Source organism: Acanthochromis polyacanthus, chromosome 4 (assembly GCF_021347895.1).
Source record: "Acanthochromis polyacanthus isolate Apoly-LR-REF ecotype Palm Island chromosome 4, KAUST_Apoly_ChrSc, whole genome shotgun sequence".
NCBI lineage: Eukaryota > Metazoa > Chordata > Actinopteri > Pomacentridae > Acanthochromis > Acanthochromis polyacanthus.
This window is the reverse complement of record NC_067116.1, coordinates 5,160,756-5,178,614: the sequence shown is the minus strand read 5'-3', so window position 1 is coordinate 5,178,614 and position 17,859 is coordinate 5,160,756. Positions and strand designations below refer to the sequence as shown.

At 40.3% G+C, this 17,859-nt stretch overlaps 2 protein-coding genes across 7 annotated transcripts in view; one reads left to right on the top strand and one right to left on the bottom strand.

Annotated features, from left to right (window-relative positions):
* LOC127533723 (mucin-22-like) overlaps window positions 1-17,859 on the bottom strand; it is a 147,981-nt gene that overhangs the window by 17,057 nt on the left and 113,065 nt on the right. The window lies entirely within an intron of this gene.
* The window catches only part of LOC127533722 (NACHT, LRR and PYD domains-containing protein 12-like), a 184,802-nt gene that overhangs the window by 57,637 nt on the left and 109,306 nt on the right, over window positions 1-17,859 (top strand). For 3 of the 5 annotated variants that reach the window (XM_051947528.1, XM_051947526.1, XM_051947527.1), the window contains one exon: window positions 17,012-17,185. In XM_051947528.1, coding sequence (XP_051803488.1) covers window positions 17,012-17,185 — 174 coding nt within the window. Of the gene's footprint in view, window positions 1-10,635; window positions 11,145-11,227; window positions 11,360-17,011; window positions 17,186-17,859 lie in introns of those variants that run through there. The other 2 variants (XM_051947533.1, XM_051947529.1) reach the window with 2 other exon arrangements.

Sequence of the window (17,859 nt, the reverse complement as noted above, 5' to 3'; positions counted from 1 at the left end):
ATGCTAAGTTCTGTGAATATATAGAACAACATATCAAGTTGTTTCTTGAAACTAATGACAATAAGGACACCCCCTCCACATTATTGTGGGACACACTCAAGGCATATTTGAGGGGCTGCATAATTTCCTACCAATCATCTCGCAGGAAGCAGAACAGGGCTAAACAACTGGAGTTAGAACAAATCCACCAGTTAGACCCTTCCCATCTCTTTACTGGGTAGAGTAAATGTTATTATAATGATCTTCCTCCCCCAGATACTCTACTTTTTTCAAAACCTGCCTGTATATCTCACTAAATCCTTCTTTAGTAAACTGGATTCTATTATTCTTCCTTTTGTATGGAACTATAAAAGGCACAGAATAAAAAAAGAGCACCTTTGCAAACATAGAACAGTTGGAGGGCTGGCATTGCCGGACTTTAGATTATATTACTGGGCGGCTGGAATTCACTCCCTTGCTTACTGGCTCCATGATGACACCTCATCCCATGATAGTCTGGAGATGGAGCGCGAAGACTGTTTACCATACTCCATCAGGGCAGTCATATTATCACCTATACCAATCAACAGAACATGCTATAGATACAATCCAATAATCTCAGACTCAATAAAATTGTGGAAACAATTGAAAAAACATTTCAAACTGAATACATTATCCTCTCTCCTTCCTATAGCAGCAAACCCCTCATTCATCCCCTCTACACTGGACGGGACCTTTAACATCTGGAAGAGAGCAGGGATCAGTAACATTGGTGATCTGTACATTGAAGGGACGTTTGCTTCCTTCCAACAACTTCACGAAAAATTTCACCTGCCAAATAATCAATTCTTCAAATACCTCCAGATCTGAGATTATGTCAGAACACACCTCACTACCTTTGAGAAGACACAACCAAGCAAGCTAGAACTCTTGATTAAAAGGCTTGCAAACTCATACTACCCCATATCTCAGATATACAAATCTTCACTGAATTTGAACCTTCCTTCTGTTGAGGGCTTAAAATCGGAGTGGGAAAAAGAACTTGCCATCCAGATACCTCAAAATGTGTGGGAAGATAGTTTAGAATACATCCATGAATGTTCCACAAATGCCAGACACTGCTTAATGCAATTTAAAATACTTCATAGGCTGCACTACTCTAAGACTAAACTTCACAGAATATTCCCAGAAGTGTCACCCCTGTGCAATAAATGTAAATCCATGGAAGCTACCCTGTCACACAGCTATGCCCTTTATTTATGCCCTAGATTACAAGATTTCTGGCTTGAAATATTTAGTTTTTTTCTCTTCAGTTCTTGGATCCCAAATTGAACCAGATCCTGTCCTAATTATCTTCGGGAATTCAGAAAAATCTTTCAAACTTACGGTAGCACATCGTCGTCTTCTTGCATATGGCATCATGATTGCAAAAAAAAAAATTCTTCTGTATTGGAAAAAGAAAGAGGTACCCTCCTTTAAACACTGGCTTTCAGACCTGACAGATACGCTCCACCTGGAGAGAATTAGATTCATTCTCAAAGACAGACCCAGGGACTTTGAAAAAATTTGGCAACCCTTAGTCTCACCCTTAGTCAACCCTTACTCCCCCCCCCTTTTTTTTAATTTTTGAATTTTTTTCTTTTTCCTTTTTTATTTATTTATTTATTTTTTGATTGGTATATTTATTTTTTTATTTATTTTTTATTTTTATTATTTTTATTTATTTATTTATTTTTGATTATTTTTTAAATAACTTTTGTCTCCCTTATCATTATTACATATTTCAGGTAACTTGTTATCATTACTGTCACTGCAGTGTTACGATTGACAGTTACCTACTTACTTTAAATTTTCTATTTTCTTAGCACTACTTAATTTTATTTAACTCTATTTATTTTTCAATCACTTCCTTCTTTTTGCCATTATTACTTTTTTCCCATGTCTATTGTTCCTGTTCGAGCATTCTGTAAAAGAAACATGTAAATGTCACACTAAATGACTTGTTATCTGACATGTTTCACAATAAACATATTAAAAAAAAAAAAGAAAGAAAATATTGGTGTCAAAACTTTGATCAATACAAACTCCAACACTTAACTTGGTTTAAATGCCTTTAAGCACATGTTTATTAAACAGCTTTTTACATTTGCAGCATGTTAAAGGTTGTTTTTTTATCTTAGACAACAGACATCTTGGTTTCAAAATCCTAACAAAGTGCAGGGAGCTCCCAGGCTCAGCAGCATGTCTCAGAAAGTTCAATGAAAAATTCAACAAATAAACAGCTCCCCAAAGTTTTCTACAGTAAATAACATTTTTCAAAATGTCAATAGAACTGAAATGTTATTTTATCTTTCACTGTCTTTGTGTTAAGTTCAAAGTGCAGGGAGTTTCCAGGCTCAGCAGCATGTCTCAGAAAGTTCAATGAAAATTTAAATCAATAAAGAGCTTCCTGAAGTTTTATAAAGTAAATAAAACGAAGGTAAATAAAATGTGCACAGAAATGTGAGTCTCAAATCAATGAGTCGTCCCAACTGAGCAGCAGCAGACTGTGGAGCTAAAAGCAGATGTTCAGCGTTCTCTCCAGTCAGACGGCTTCTCCTGCTCTCACAAACTGACAGACTTCACTGAAGACGTTCACTAGGGACTGATGAGGCGCTGCACTAACAAACTTTCTGCTCCTTTCTCTGCTAGCTTGAAGCGTCCCTCATTCTGTCTCCACCACTGGAGTGGCTCTCCTTTCCTCCTGTCCATCACTGGCTCCTGGAGGTACAGATGGAGCTCATCCTCAACCAGCTACTGGCCAGCAGGTCACCAGTGTGGGCTTCCAGCAGAGAACTGAACATCTCATCAACACGGCTGCAGAACCATGTGTGTTCTCTCTGCTGCCTGTTGTGGCTGTTTCTGTCATTCTAGTGTCTCATATCCAGGCTTAAAGTGAAAAATAATCCTCAATCTGAATAGTTTTGCTTTTGGCTCGGGGTACAATCCAGCTAACTAATAAGAAATGAAGACATCTGCCTTTGCAAACTCAGACTGCAGATTATAGTAATACCAAAAAAGGCCAGTAGGTGGTGGTAGGTCCCTCTGACTACAACATGGTGCAAACATTGTTTAGCAACCAGTCAGTAAAAGACATGGAAAAAGGACATTGAGTCACCTTTTAACAATATGTGCACTATTTATTCTGAAATACAACTATGTAAACAGTTACAGTGCAAAAAATAAGCTAAATAAATAAAAATATAGTTTATAACAGCAAACTATAGTTCAGTTCAAATAATAACAACAAAACATTAAAGTGCTCTAAGAACTGGTAACTGAAATAATCTGAAATAAATAAGAAAATAGAAAATAAATCAACAAATATAAATTACTACAGAAAACTACAGTTCAATTAAAAAACATTGATGGTGCTACAAGAACCGGTCAGCGATCTATTTCTTCTTTCTTTCTGACATCTTTTACTTCTTCCGTTAGTGTTGAGGCAACGTTCACTTTTGTGTTTGCAGATGTTGAGTTACTCTGGAAGCATCATCATCAAAAAACCAACAAGCACATTCAGACTGTTGTCCAGCTCTGGCTAGTGGCTTCATCAATATCCAATGAAAACACATTTATTGAGCTTTTCACAAAGACTTTTCTTCAATGCTGCTGCTATGCCATGTGTACTTATGGAACCAATCTGCTGATTTGACACGGACACTTCTGACAAAGCATTTTGATCTTCACACTGTTTTTTACACAGATTAACGAGTGGCTGAGATCTGGTGAACTACAAGTCATGTTCTGCAGTGAACGAGCACACGCGTGTTTTTAAATCACAAACCCTGTCAGTCTGATGTCGGTACCTCAGCGATGGATGTTGGTCCCTGTAAACGAGAAAATAAAACACAAAGTACTGATAAAGTTAAGGTGGAAAGAAATTATGAGCAGAAGTTTATGAAAACTATGATTTAAAGTCCTGCTTTTAATTGAGGATAGATGTGAGTTGAACGTTCTGCTGCATCATCACATTTAGCTGACTCATCATTTCCTGTCTCTGTACATCTCCGTACTACATCTGCAGTCAGTGAGGAAGTGCTGAAGGTCTTCAGTCTCTCCTAACAGCTGCTGTTAGATTGAATTCATGCTTTCTAATCAGCACCTCCATTCCCACACAAGCATTGGTGTCAAATGTAGCTTCCTGTGGCCATGAAGTGGCTGCAGTTTTTGCAGTTTTTTGGTCCCATTGGACCATTTATCTGAACAGGCTTTCACCTGTCAACAGGTGTTTCATAGCCCAGATAACTTCAGCTGCTTTCATTCTGACCATTTCCCCAAAGATAATACAAGTTTGTTCTTTGAAATGATTTAATAAAAGTGATAATCTTTCTCTGTTATTCTCCATATTGGTGATAATTGTGGGGCTCTTTGTCAGAATGTTTGGCCACAATCTCAAATTTTGATGAACACAACTTCTACGTGACCAAAGCTGATAATTCAAGTTAAGGTGTGTTTATTTATGACCCAGCAGATTTTCTCATATTTCCAGACAACTTCCACCAAATCTATGAAACAACCAAAACACATGATTTGCTTGAATATCTGCAGCTTCAAATAGCAGCAGGATCCATATGAGCAGTGATGCATCCAGAAATGTTTTATAGTGGTAGAAAGATGGGACCACTGAAACTCTGGTTTTGGCAACAAAAACCAAGAATCATGACTGAATTTTAGGAATTCTGTTATGCTGTTGAAAATTCACATCAATGATTTTCTTTTTCAGATCTTTGCTGAGCTCCTCAGACTTTCCCACTGTAGTGTTTGAGTCTAATGAGTGGATCTAATGGGTTCTATTTAAACTGGATCAGAGGAGTCAGCAGCTGTAGTCGATCGTAATCACTCAGGAGAAGTTAAGATACCATGTCACAAAGAAATTCTGATTAACACAACTTTCTATGTCAACAAAACTGATAATTCAAGTTGCTTTATGTATATTTATGACCCAATAGATTGTCATATTTCCAGAATTTATGAAAGAACCAAAATACACGATTGTTTTTTACAGCAAAGACATGTTTTAAAATGGAGTTATAGGAGTCACTGGAACCTCATGACTTTTGTGGTGTACACGGTCTTTACAAGTGTCTGAAAACTCATTTTACTGCACCATAACTGGATGTAAATAGAAACATTTTCATCACACATGGGCAGAATTTTCAATATTGAAATGATCAATAAACTAAAGATGTTTAAGGTGAACTTTCCCCCTCAAGTACAGCATCTTTTCTTCTAGATTATATTGAACAGGAGTCACTGTAAAAACCACAACTGCACCTGTATCGGATAAACTAAATGACATCAGTATGTGATTTATCAAGTCTTGTGTCCACCTCATTTTCAGCTCATTTCTGGAGGAACCCCGGCTTCTTCTCACATGTTCATGCAGGTAAATGTTCATTTACTCGTTGCTTTTATCACAGAGAGTCGATTGAAGTGTTGAGTTCAAAGTAATTTAGAAACAAACTACAAAGAGTGAAAGTAAATAGAAGTGAGCTGAAGCTAAAGAGCTACTCGGTCTAATGAAATTAAGTGTAATTTGTCAAATGTTGACAGGTTGTTTTTTAAGTGAAATAGAATCATGCAAATGTGGCTCCCTGGACATCTTTATTGTTCATATGATGTCCAGAATTAGTCATTTTTCTCATTAGTTTGGTCCCACCACTATTATTTTTCATTTTAATAGAATTTTCAAGGCCTTGTGTCTCTCCTAAAAACAGGGAAAACTTACCTGCTTCTTCCTCAGTAACTGTAGGGCGATACCCATTTTGGTCAGTAGGAGGCAGTATTGGCTTTGTCATGTCAAAGACTGGTGCTGTTATCTTGGTGTACAAGGAAGTAAACCCAGTCATAACATGAGGAGTGAAGACAGCAGCAAAGAGAGCCAATACTGATCAGAAACTGGATCTGTATCTCTTCTGTATTTGCAGAATCTTCATGTGTAATTAAAGTCACTGTCTCCTGGATGGACACGGTCATCATTGTACAAGTGTAACACAAATACTTCACATCTCTTCATCTTGTGGTCCAACATCTTCAGATTAACGGGGAACCTCCTGAACACTGACATTTCAGAATGTTTCCACGTGCAATCCACAGCTCCCAACATTGTTTAACTGCTGACCTCCATGTAGTTCAGCATGGTCTGGATGGAAATGATGGAGGAATTTCATGTTCACATTTGGCCCATCCACACAGATGGAAAGGAGATTCTTTATGTCCAGCAGACACACAATCCCTAAAATATAAATATTTTATTTCACTTATTTGACATGAAAAAGAAAATCTGAAAAGGTGACAACCTATTTGATTGAAAATTTGATAAAATAATTGAAAAGCTACTATAAAAACAGTTTTTGAAGCTTCTAAAAGCAAAAAGATTCACTGACAAATGGTGAACTCATCTTGAATCTTTAATTCATCCAAATAACATTCCATGAACAAAAAGTACAGCTATACTTACTTTGAAAAGGTGCAGAAGATCTTCAGTCTTTGAACGTCTCATGAACTGTGATCCTAAATAACGTGACTGGACTCCACCAGCCCCCCAAAATCCAACATGGACATCTAGTTGTTTATTTTTTGTTGACTGGTTGAAACGTTCATCAAACATCAGAACAAATGGTCCTGCATTGTTCACTAAAGAAAGCAGTCCATTTTTAAAGTGTGGGGTAAGTCCAAACTTTAACATGGAGCTAGTTTTGTCCTTTCCACAGGTGAAACATTTGACTATTTCTGAATCCAGAAACATTGCCTGGAACAATCCAGAAATGCATTCATTGGATGTGTATGAGTGGTGCTTCACAGCAGTGTTCAGACACCAGAGCACCTCCACCTGCAGCGTTGCATTCCACCCAAAAGATGCACGAAGACTGCTCGATTTTCTGACGTCAGCGGCTCTGGTGGGAGCGGTGGTCACTACAGCTGCAGTTGTGCTGTTTGTGGTGGTCGAAGTAGATGCTGAAGACGTTACGCTGCTGGTCACGGGAAAGTAAGTAGCCACAGTTAACCGTTGTCTGCCTCTTACAGCCGATTTGTGGCCGTCAGAATGCATGTGAGATTTCACCCATTGTACCAAGATTCATTTTTTTACAAGCACTGCAAAATCTTTCTCCATCTGGACCACCAAGGGGCTGTAGTCATTCTCTGAAGTCCACGTTTTCCAGCTATTTTTGCTGGAATTTGTATTTCCCCATTTCCCAGCTCTCCTCTATCTGGTCCAGCCCGTCACTTTACAAACATCCAGTTTTACAGCAATTGTACCTGATCAGCTGGAATAATTATTGCAATGGTTCTACATTTTTACATGGATGTACATGGAGAATCACAATTTGTAATTATATATTATTATGATTTTTTTATTGAAAATTACAGAAATAATTTGTAATGCCACTGATAATCAAATTTAATGATTTCCAATTCCATTTAAGGCCTTAATTTTCACAAAATCAATTTAATGACTCTTAAACCATGTGAAAGCATCGTTTACTAACAGAATGAGAAGTGTTGAGTTCAAAATAATTTAGAAACAAACTACAAAGAGTGCAAGTAAACAGAAGTGAGCTGAAGCTAAAGAGCTACTCGGTCTAATGAAGTTCAGTGTAATTTGTCATCCTGCGTTTGCCGGCCTGTAAGTCACTGACAAGATGTTAGAATGTGATCTCAGCCTCTGTTTTAAAGATATAGAGCGGTGATATCATAGAAGAGGATGTGTTTGCAAATGGATGTGTGTCATTTTCCAATAGAACACAACAGAATGATTGATCACAGAAGACCAGAGTCAGAAAACACCTGAATTAGTTTAATGGGACTGAAGACCAACATGTGTGGTGAGGATGTAATGACAGACTGATCAATATGCATTTAGGTGAGTTGTGCTGTTTACGTTATTTGCTGTTTGTTGGGCAAATGTGTTTATATTACCCGCTGTGGTAATCACATCTGAAAGTGGTTTATACCGGCGGATTCATGAGAATCTAAGCTTTCCATGGGTGTATAATGTTTCTATCAGTTTGCTGCTTCGGTCAATTTAGCAAAATACATTTGCACATCTCAAGACGGCCCGAACACGGGCCGCAGTCACCAATAACACATCTCCATGCATGAAAATGGTCAAAGTCAAAATAACCACAACTGCCTAAAATCACATCAAACTTTTCTGTCATTCACCCATACATCATAACATGAAAGTACATACATGGGACTAACTTGGCACAAAAACCATGATGAAGTCGGTTTCCATCCCACTCTCTGGACTTTATTTTCCCACAGTTTCATTCTTTCAGGATCACTGGGAAACTTAAACATGTGGAATCCCTTCTCCGATCGATTTGTGCACCCAAAGGCACAACAGCCCGTCATTTTTCAGGTATTTAGGAAGCGTTGGAAGACCTGGAATTACTCTCTGCGGTGTAAACAATGTTAACAGGAAAACCCGGCGTTCATGAATAGGAAACAAAATGGCGCCTATAGATCACGTGACCAAAATTTTTTGGACCCGTCATGTTGCAACTCTCTTAATATTAAGTGTGGCTACCCCCCCTCTTCAAGGTAGCGTCTTCCTTCTACCCTCGGTGCCTCGCCATGTCATGTTGTGTGGGTGTGTGAGTTTTTTTAAAATTTATTTATTGTCTTCTTTGTTTTTAATTCTTGTGAAGCACTTTGTGTTGTTCTGCATGAAAAGTGTTATACAAATAAATAAAGTTTGAAGTTAAATCTGTGACTCATCAAAATAGCCTCCTTTAGCTTTGATAACTTCTTGAAAAATTCGAGGCATTCTTGCAATCAGTGACATGAGAAAATCACTTGAAATTTCCTCCCATGCTTCTGCCAACATCTCATAAAGGTTTGCAGCACTTGTGGGTTGCTTGTTCTTGACGTTTCTGTCCAGTTCATCCCATACAAGTTCAATGGAGTTAAGGCCAGGGGATTGAGCTGGCCAAGCCATAATCCTTACCTTCCCCTCCTCTTATACCTCTGACACAGTTTGGAGGTGTGCTTTGGATCGTTGTCTTGTTGTAGTGTGAATGTCTGTCCCACTAAACGCAGCCCAGAGGGAATGGCATCCCTCTGTAAGATACTGTGGTATCCATGCTGATTTAGAATTCCTGAGACTTTGTGCAGATCACCAGTCTGACCCCCTGCAAAACAGCCCCAGACCATCACTCTACCTCCACCATGCTTTACTGTGGGAACAACACACACAGGAGTCAAGCGTTCTCCAACCCTACGTCAAACGTATCTGCACCGTTTTGATCCAAACATTTCAAACTTTGACTCGTCTGTAAACAGAACTGTTTTCCATTCTTCTACAGTCCAGTTTCTGTGTTCTTTAGCCCACTGAAGTCTCTTCTTTATTTTTTGCTTTCTGCCTTTCAGACCAGATTCCTGCAGTCTACACAGTATCCACTGACACATGACTGCTCCTGGTTGAGTTTAGCTGAGCTCTTATTTCTGGGGCTGTCTTTTGTCTATTTTGAATACTGGTGACCCTGATGAACTTATCTTCAGCTTCAGACGTGACTCTGCTTCTACCAGAACCAAATCTGTCTTCATGTCAACCTGTTTCTCTTCGTATCTCTTTAATGTTTTTGCAGCTCCACTTTGTGAGACTTTAACTTTCTGATCAATTTGTCTTGTAGAATAGCCTTCTTTTTTCAAAGCCTGAATTTCAATCCTTTTTTCTTTGCTTAACTAAAGTTATCTGGCCATTTTGTGCTCCTTCAGATTTAGATCATTTTAAATTAGCTAAAGACATTCCTCTTTCCAGAAATTGTCAGTCTTTAATATAAAGTCAAAAACGTAACACAAAAAATTTGTGAACAGAGTAAAGAACTGTGAATCAAGGTGTGAAAAACATTCTATTGGGACGGCATAGTTATTACAGGGGACATGCAACCCTTTGTAAAGATATTTTAAGTGTTTTAACCAAACAAAAGATAGAGTAATGTTGCTACCAAAACCTTCTAGTAATGCTTTCATCAACAAATGCTCAGAAATATCCCTACTTGAGTGACATACTTGATTAAATTTTGTTCATAGCAGACTCATGAATGTTGTTGCAATAATTAGAAATAATAAATTGCTAATGGGGCTGGTGTGTGTGTGTGTGTGTGTGTGTGTGTGTGTGTGTGTGTGTGTGTGTGTGTGTGTGTGTGTGTGTGTGTGTGTGTGTGTGTGTGTAACTTACATTAAAAAAATCACATTTCAACATGATCTGAAAGTAAAAAGTTGAAAAATTGGGGTAGTAAAAGAAGTAAGAACCAGGTATAAAAGAAAATTAAACCAAAACTTACATTTATACATGTTTCAGGGATAAGATACTTGATAAATTCCTCAGTATTAAAGATGACAAACTGCTATGTTGATTATGGAAACAATAAAATTCTGGCTTCATTTTCTCAGCGCAGAAACCAACGGGTGGCGTCACGGTAGATACGTCATCTTTATTCTAGTCTGTAAAATGTGCTCTTATTGTGAAACTCTTCCTGCTGCTTCCTCACAGGTGGAGTCCTGACTGGTTCCAGGAAACAGATCATGTCTGAGAGTCCAGGAGTGGACTGGAAATTTTCTTCTTCTTCTTCTTCTTCAGCGCTTTGAATAAAGTGTAAGTTTGCTTTGTTTGCTGCTTTAACTTCAGTAATGTTGCTGTTTGTTTCTGCTCTGTCATGTTTCTACATGTTCACTTCTTATTTCACCACAAACTCTGGATCACTGCTGTTTAAACATCCATCAATATGATTATCAGGTTATTGATTCACTGCAATCAGTCAGTATTTCTATTAGATTATTGATTGACTTCAGTCAGTTTGATCAGCTGCTGATGTTTATTTGTTTCTTCACAATACAAACTGCGTCGTGTCTTTTTTACTTTCGGTTTCTCTGTGAGTCTCTGCAGCTCCATGACTCCATCTGCTGGACTGATAGTAGAAGTGCAGCAGCTGATCTTCTCCAGGAGGATCTGAGTGGATGAATGATGTTTGTTTCCTGTGCAGGTGAAGGTAGAAAGTGTGTGTGAGCTGCTGTGAGTTGAGCATCATGGATGAGTGTGAGGACAGAGAGGAGGGAGTCCCTCCCTCTAAAAGCTCTCTGTGTGGGGAACAGGAGAACCAGAGCAAAGCTCAGAGGTGAGACCACCATCTCTAACTGTCCAGGACTCTGCTGCATGTCAGAGCTCAGCATCACATCACTGCTGCATCATTATTGACAGGAATCCACCTGGACCTGGACCTGGACCTGGACCTGGACCTGGACCTGGATCCAGCTGTGTGTCCTTGAAGAGTGACTGGTCTAAGGATATTCCTATTGCATTTAAAGGAGAGCAACCTCCTGCTGCAGAGGGGTAAGATGTTCAGAACAAGGTTTCAGAGCTGCTAGTTTGATCACAGATTGGCTCCTCATCAAACAGAACAAATGTTTTGAAGAAGTGATGCTAATAATGTGAACATCATCCACAGAGACATTAAAAACAGAACCAGGTGGATCACAGCAAGAACTCTGAGTTCACTAAAGTATGAAGAAACAGTCTTTAGTGGAAAAAAAACTCCAGTTCTGTGATCATATAAGCCTTGTTAGCCTACATGTTAGCCTATAGGGTGAATTTTACATTGTTGATGGAGATGGATGCTGGATGAGGATGGAGAGGACAGAAAAATGGTTCTTGTTGTCCTCTCTGAGTTTAATCAGTCAGCATCAAGACCTACACAGCAGTTTTCCAGGTTCTCTCAGAAGTACCAACCCTGGAGTAGGAACTTTTAACTCCTATAAACAGTCCTGAAAGACGTTCTACAGGGACTGTGGTCAGAGCAAAGATTCATGATCAGCCAAACTACTGACTGTTGTGTCAAATGTTCTGTCATTGTTCCAAAGATGTTCCATCATTAAATCACTCTGAAATTCTGCTACAAGAAGGGTTGCTACTCGTCCCTTAAAATAGAAAATCGTCCTTTATTTGACAATTAATTGTTGCGTTCTATATTGAATCAATAATGAAGCAAATTGTTCCGTATTTTCATGAATGTCCCATACACGTCTGTCACACACTCATCAAAACTTTATAATGAACAAAATAAAACACAGGAAATATTAGTGAAGCCCATTTTCCCTTCCTTAGACTTATGTAGTGAGGACCTGTTGTGAGGTCCAGCTGATGGACCTCAGAGTTCTCTGGTGTCCCCGGTCCTGCCCAGTTCTGTCTCTGGTTTCCTGGTTACAGACGCTGCTGCAGTCATGCATTTAAATTTTCTACACCTGAAAATCCACCACGTCCACAGAAGCAAAAACGTTAGCAAATAAACAGATGTGAGTGGAAAGACTGGAAGCCCTGATAATAGGTAGAAGACAAACTGTGTTTTCTGTTGCTCATGGACTGGCTGAAGTAAGGCAGCATCAGGAGACCAACATGTAAGAAACATGAGAACAGAGAGAACCCACCAGCAGCTCACAGTTTATCATCCCCAATCATCTCCTGAAGTCGGTTTGTTCAGGGACATCAGTACATGGTTGTGAATCTACCAGAGGATGCTTAGAATCCTGCTGATGTGGTCGTAGACTCTACAGGATTTTAGTGACTCAGTAAATGTCTAAGTTGTTCATTATTATTTTTAGTGCATTTTAGTTTTTAATAAACGTTTATTTAATAGCCTGTATGTGATCAATAAATGGCCTTTGCCTGTCTTAAGAAAAACAGAACTCTATGTTAACAGTACTAAACAAATAAATCAATAAATACATGGAAACACAGATCAATAAGTTAATACATTAATTATGTTAAGATAAGATTTAAATGGGAAAAAATATCTGTAGAGAATTTCTTTGTCCAGTATTCTGCATTCAGTTGTTTATGTTTTTACACAATCCAGTATTCACACTGGTTGGTCATTACATTTTGTTTTATTAGTCTGGTTTCACTGTTTAAAGTGATGCCACTGATTTTTAGACAGAACATGTGATCATAAATCAATACAAAACTCTTAGTTTCATGTTAATAAAGCACTTATAGCTTTAAGTATGACTAAATGCTTTTTTCAGATTTAAACATATCAGTCCTTGAGTGGTTGTGGCCCCAAGTTCAGTAAAGTTGGAAAGATATTCACAGATTCAGAGTTCAGGAATCAATAACTCATTGGATATCGGTTGTCAAAACAAATGATGTCTCTTTCCCATCGTTGTAAGGCAGATGTTGTGCTACAAGCCCACTTTTATCTAAAGCAGCTGTCTTTATAGCTGCAGGAATAACACTGGTGTCTATGGAGTGAACAGGGACCGTCTGCAAATTGCAGAACCGCTGCAACAGAAAAGAGAGACACAAATATTCAATAACCTCACTCTGATACACTGTACTGTCACCAGAATCACTGCAGCCTTCAACTGGCTCCTGTTGACACCAGTGATGTAATGGTCTCTATAGTTAATGCTTTTGACCAGAGTAATAAAATATATTGAAGGACGATTGATAAAGGCCTGTCAGTGACTGTGTGGTTATCTCTGTACTGACAGCTGTAATATTTCACAGCCTGCAAGGTAATTAGATGGACGAGTATATCTGAAGTTGTTTTACTTCCAATTTGTGGTGAGGCTGGAAGCTGAGAGACAAAGACAGAGTTAAAGTTTGAGCTCCAGATTTATACATCTGAAAGTGAAATTTGTGTAGCTGAGAGGGAATTGTGTGGTTTGACTGTATTTGATTTAATGACATGCTGCTAATCCACCATGGAGGACATACAAATATATAAATTTGGCAACACCATCTCTTCAGTGTCCAACAGGAATATCTGTTGCTGTAACGTTCAAATTGACTGTACTTTAGTACATCCAGTAAGTGCTCATGGCTCACTGTGTAGAGCCAATAAAATATATTGTTTGTTTTTACCAGAGTTCGAATCCCTTTACTTCTATTTAAAAAAAAACATTGTTAGCAGTTAACGTTGTCTGAAATGACGGGTTAGGAAGGAGGACTGAATGTGTGTTTTCCATGTTTTCTGAGAGAGTAGTTTTGACTGCGTGGTCTCAGTTTGTTCCAGTTCATTTTATCAAACCAAGCTAATGTTCTGCTGCGTGTTGTTGTGATGGAAGGCTACTGAGGGTCTGAGTGTTTCTGTGAACAAACCAAAGTTTCACTTGTAGTTCTGCTGTAGATCTGTTCCACTGAACTCAGACAAACACACAACATAAAAGAGGACGTGCTTCGATGTTGTAGGTTTTCTTGGTGAGACATTGATTAGTTTTCTGTTTTGTTATAAACCAGGCAGCCTGTGTTAAGTTGTGATTATCCCCAGTTAACCTGGGCGTGTTTCCTGAACAATCACCAGATGTTAAACACCTGAAAGAATGACAAACATCTGTACGAATGAAGCTGGATTTTTGTGGAGCCAAAATGAACAGAAAGTTCCTGCAGTGGAAAACAGACTAATGTTGGAATCTCTAATGAACATCATGGACCTTCAGCTGGTGTTTGTCTCTGTGTGATAAAGTGAGAGTTAACTGTTGATGTTGATCCACAGAGTGGAGCAGCAGAACTCAGAGGTTCCCAGAGCTCAGTCTGTCCAGCAGCATCACCTGGACTCCATATTCATGGTGAGTTCATGGACAACAAGTTGTTCTCCATCTGCTGTGTTCAGGCGTCTCCATGCTGCTCTTTGTAGACCAGTGGACTGTCAGTGTGTCCAACATGGATCTGATGTTTGGCTCCATGATTTGACTCTGATGGACTCATTGACACATTTCTCTGTTCAGCTGCTGGAGAACAACATGGTGACTTTTGTGAAGAAGGAGCTGAAGAAGATGCAGAAACTTGTGAGTCCAGATTACCCAGAATGCTCAGAGAGTCAGAGGGCGGAGGAGGAGGAGTTGGAGGGTGATGATGAAGAGGAGAGGAGCAGCAGAGAGATGTTTCAGCAGATCACAGTGTTGTTCCTGAGGAGGATGAAGCAGAAGAAGCTGGCTGACTGTCTGCAGAGCAGTAAGAGGATTTGTGTAAAGACTGAAGCTGCTGATCAACAGAACATTTACTAAAGTCTCAGAATATCTTCACACAATCAGTCTTTAGGAGGATGAACTGCTGCAATGTTTACTGTCATTTATTCTTTGATCTCATGTTGTTCCTTCATTCAGAACTTGCTGCTGCAGTTTGTGGATGTAAACTTAAATGTTCTCTGAAGAAGAAGTTCCAGAGAGTGTTTGAGGGCATCGCTAAAGCAGGACAGAAGACCCTCCTGAATGAGATCTACACAGAGCTGTACATCACAGAGGGAGGGACTGCAGAGGTCAATGATGAACATGAGGTCAGACAGATTGAAGCAGCATCCAGGAAAGCAGACAGAGCAGAAAGAAGCATCAGACCAGAAGACATCTTTAGAGGCTCACCTGGAAGAGATGGACCAATCAGAACAGTGATGACACAGGGAGTGGCTGGCATCGGGAAAACAGTGTTAACACAGAAGTTGACTCTGGACTGGGCTGAAGACAAAAGCAACCAGGACATCCACTTCATGTTTCCATTGACTTTCAGAGAGCTAAATGTGCTGAAAGAGAGAAAGTTCAGTTTGGTGGAACTTGTTCATCACTTCTTCAGTGAAACCAAAGCAGCAGGAATGTGCAGCTTTGAAGACTTCCAGGTTGTGTTGATCTTTGACGGTCTGGATGAGTGTCGCCTTCCTCTGGACTTCCACAACAATGAGGTCCTGACTGATGTTACAGAGTCCACCTCAGTGGATGTGCTGCTGACAAACCTGATCAGGGGGAATCTGCTTCCCTCTGCTCGCCTCTGGATAACCACACGACCTGCAGCAGCCAATCAGATCCCTCCTGACTGTGTGGACATGGTGACGGAGGTCAGAGGGTTCACCGACCCACAGAAGGAGGAGTACTTCAGGAAGAGATCCAGAGATGAGGAGCAGGCCAGCAGCATCATCTCCCACATGAAGAAGTCACGAAGCCTCCACATCATGTGCCACATCCCAGTGTTCTGCTGGATCACTGCTACAGTTCTGGAGGAGCTGCTGAGAAGCAGAGAGGGAGGAGATCTGCCCAGAACCCTGACTGAGATGTTCATCCACCACCTGGTGGTTCAGACCAAAGTCATGAAGGTCAAGTATGATGGAGGAGCTGAGACAGATCCACACTGGAGTCCAGACAGCAGGAGGATGATTGAGTCTCTGGGAAAACTGGCTTTTGAGCAGCTGCAGAAAGGAAACCTGATCTTCTATGAGTCCGACCTGACAGAGTGTGGCATCGATATGAGAGCAGCCTCAAAGTACTCAGGAGTGTTCACACAGATCTTTAAAGAGGAGAGAGGACTGTACCAGGACAAGGTGTTCTGCTTTGTCCATCTGAGTGTTCAGGAGTTTCTGGCTGCTCTTCATGTCCATCAGACCTTCATCAACTCTGGAGTCAACCTCCTGGAAGAACAACAACTAACAACATCTTGTTGGTCTGAACTGTTCAGACAGAAGATAGATCCAACACGTTTCTACCAGAGAGCTGTGGACGAGGCCTTACAGAGTCCAAACGGACACCTGGACTTGTTCCTGCGCTTCCTCCTGGGTCTGTCACTGCCGACCAATCGGAATCTCCTACGAGGCCTGCTGACACAGACAGGAAGTCTCTCACAGACCAATCGGGAAACAGTGGAGTACATCAAGAAGAAGATCAGTGAGAACGTGTCTGCAGAGAGAAGCATCAATCTGTTCCACTGTCTGAATGAACTGAAGGATGTTTCTCTAGTGGAGGAGGTCCAACAGTCCCTGAGATCAGGACGTCTGTCCACAGATAAACTGTCTCCTGCTCAGTGGTCAGCTCTGGGCTTCATCTTACTGTCATCAGAAGAACATCTGGACGTGTTTGACCTGAAGAAATACTCTGCTTCAGAGGAGGTTCTTCTGAGGCTGCTGCCAGTGGTCAAAGCCTCCAAGAAAGTTCTGTAAGTAGTTGGAGACTGATGATACTTTTAATTTTCCTGCTGTTTCATCAGTATAATCTGCTTTTGTCTCTTCAGACTGAGTGGCTGTAATCTGTCAGAGAGAAGCTGTGGAGCTCTGTCCTCAGTCCTCAGCTCCCAGTCCTCCAGTGTGACAGAGCTGGACCTGACTAACAACAACCTGCAGGATTCAGGAGTGGAGAGTCTTTCTGCTGGACTGGAGAGTCCACACTGTAAACTGGAAGCTCTCAGGTCAGGACTCACACTTTGAAAGTGAAAGAAAATGAAAGATTGATTCTTTATTTGCTTCAGATGCATCAAATCTGCACCAAAATGTATCTGAAAGAAAAAGAAGAAAACAAAGAGTGAGAAACATCCAGCCAAGTGTTGTCCATCAGGTTTGTGTTGTTTTGTGTGTGCAGGCTGTCAGGCTGTCTGGTCACAGAGGAAGGCTGTGCTTCTCTGGTCTCAGCTCTGAGCTTCAAGACCTCAAATCTGAGAGAGCTGGACCTGAGCTACAACCATCCAGGAGACTCAGGAGAGAAGATGCTGAGAGCTAAAGTGGAGGATCCACACTGTAGACTGGAAACTCTCAGGTACAGACAGACAGACACTCTCAGGAAGCTTTTAGCCTACCTTAACACAAAGAGTGGAAGCAGAAGAACACTGTTAGCTCAGCTACACACCATGACTGAAGGGAAGAGGAAACTGTTAGCGTAGCTTAGCACATGGACATGACAGACAGGGAACCTTTTAGCTCCAGGAAACATCAATGAGTAAAGCTGAATAATGAGTGTAAACTGAGCTGGAACGTGACGAGCACAGGACAGGACTTTAGAGATGCTGCATTCAGGTGTCTGTGTCTCCATGTTGGACTGGTCCTTTATCAGTGGAACAGTGTGAGAGCCATGTAACGTCCATGTGTG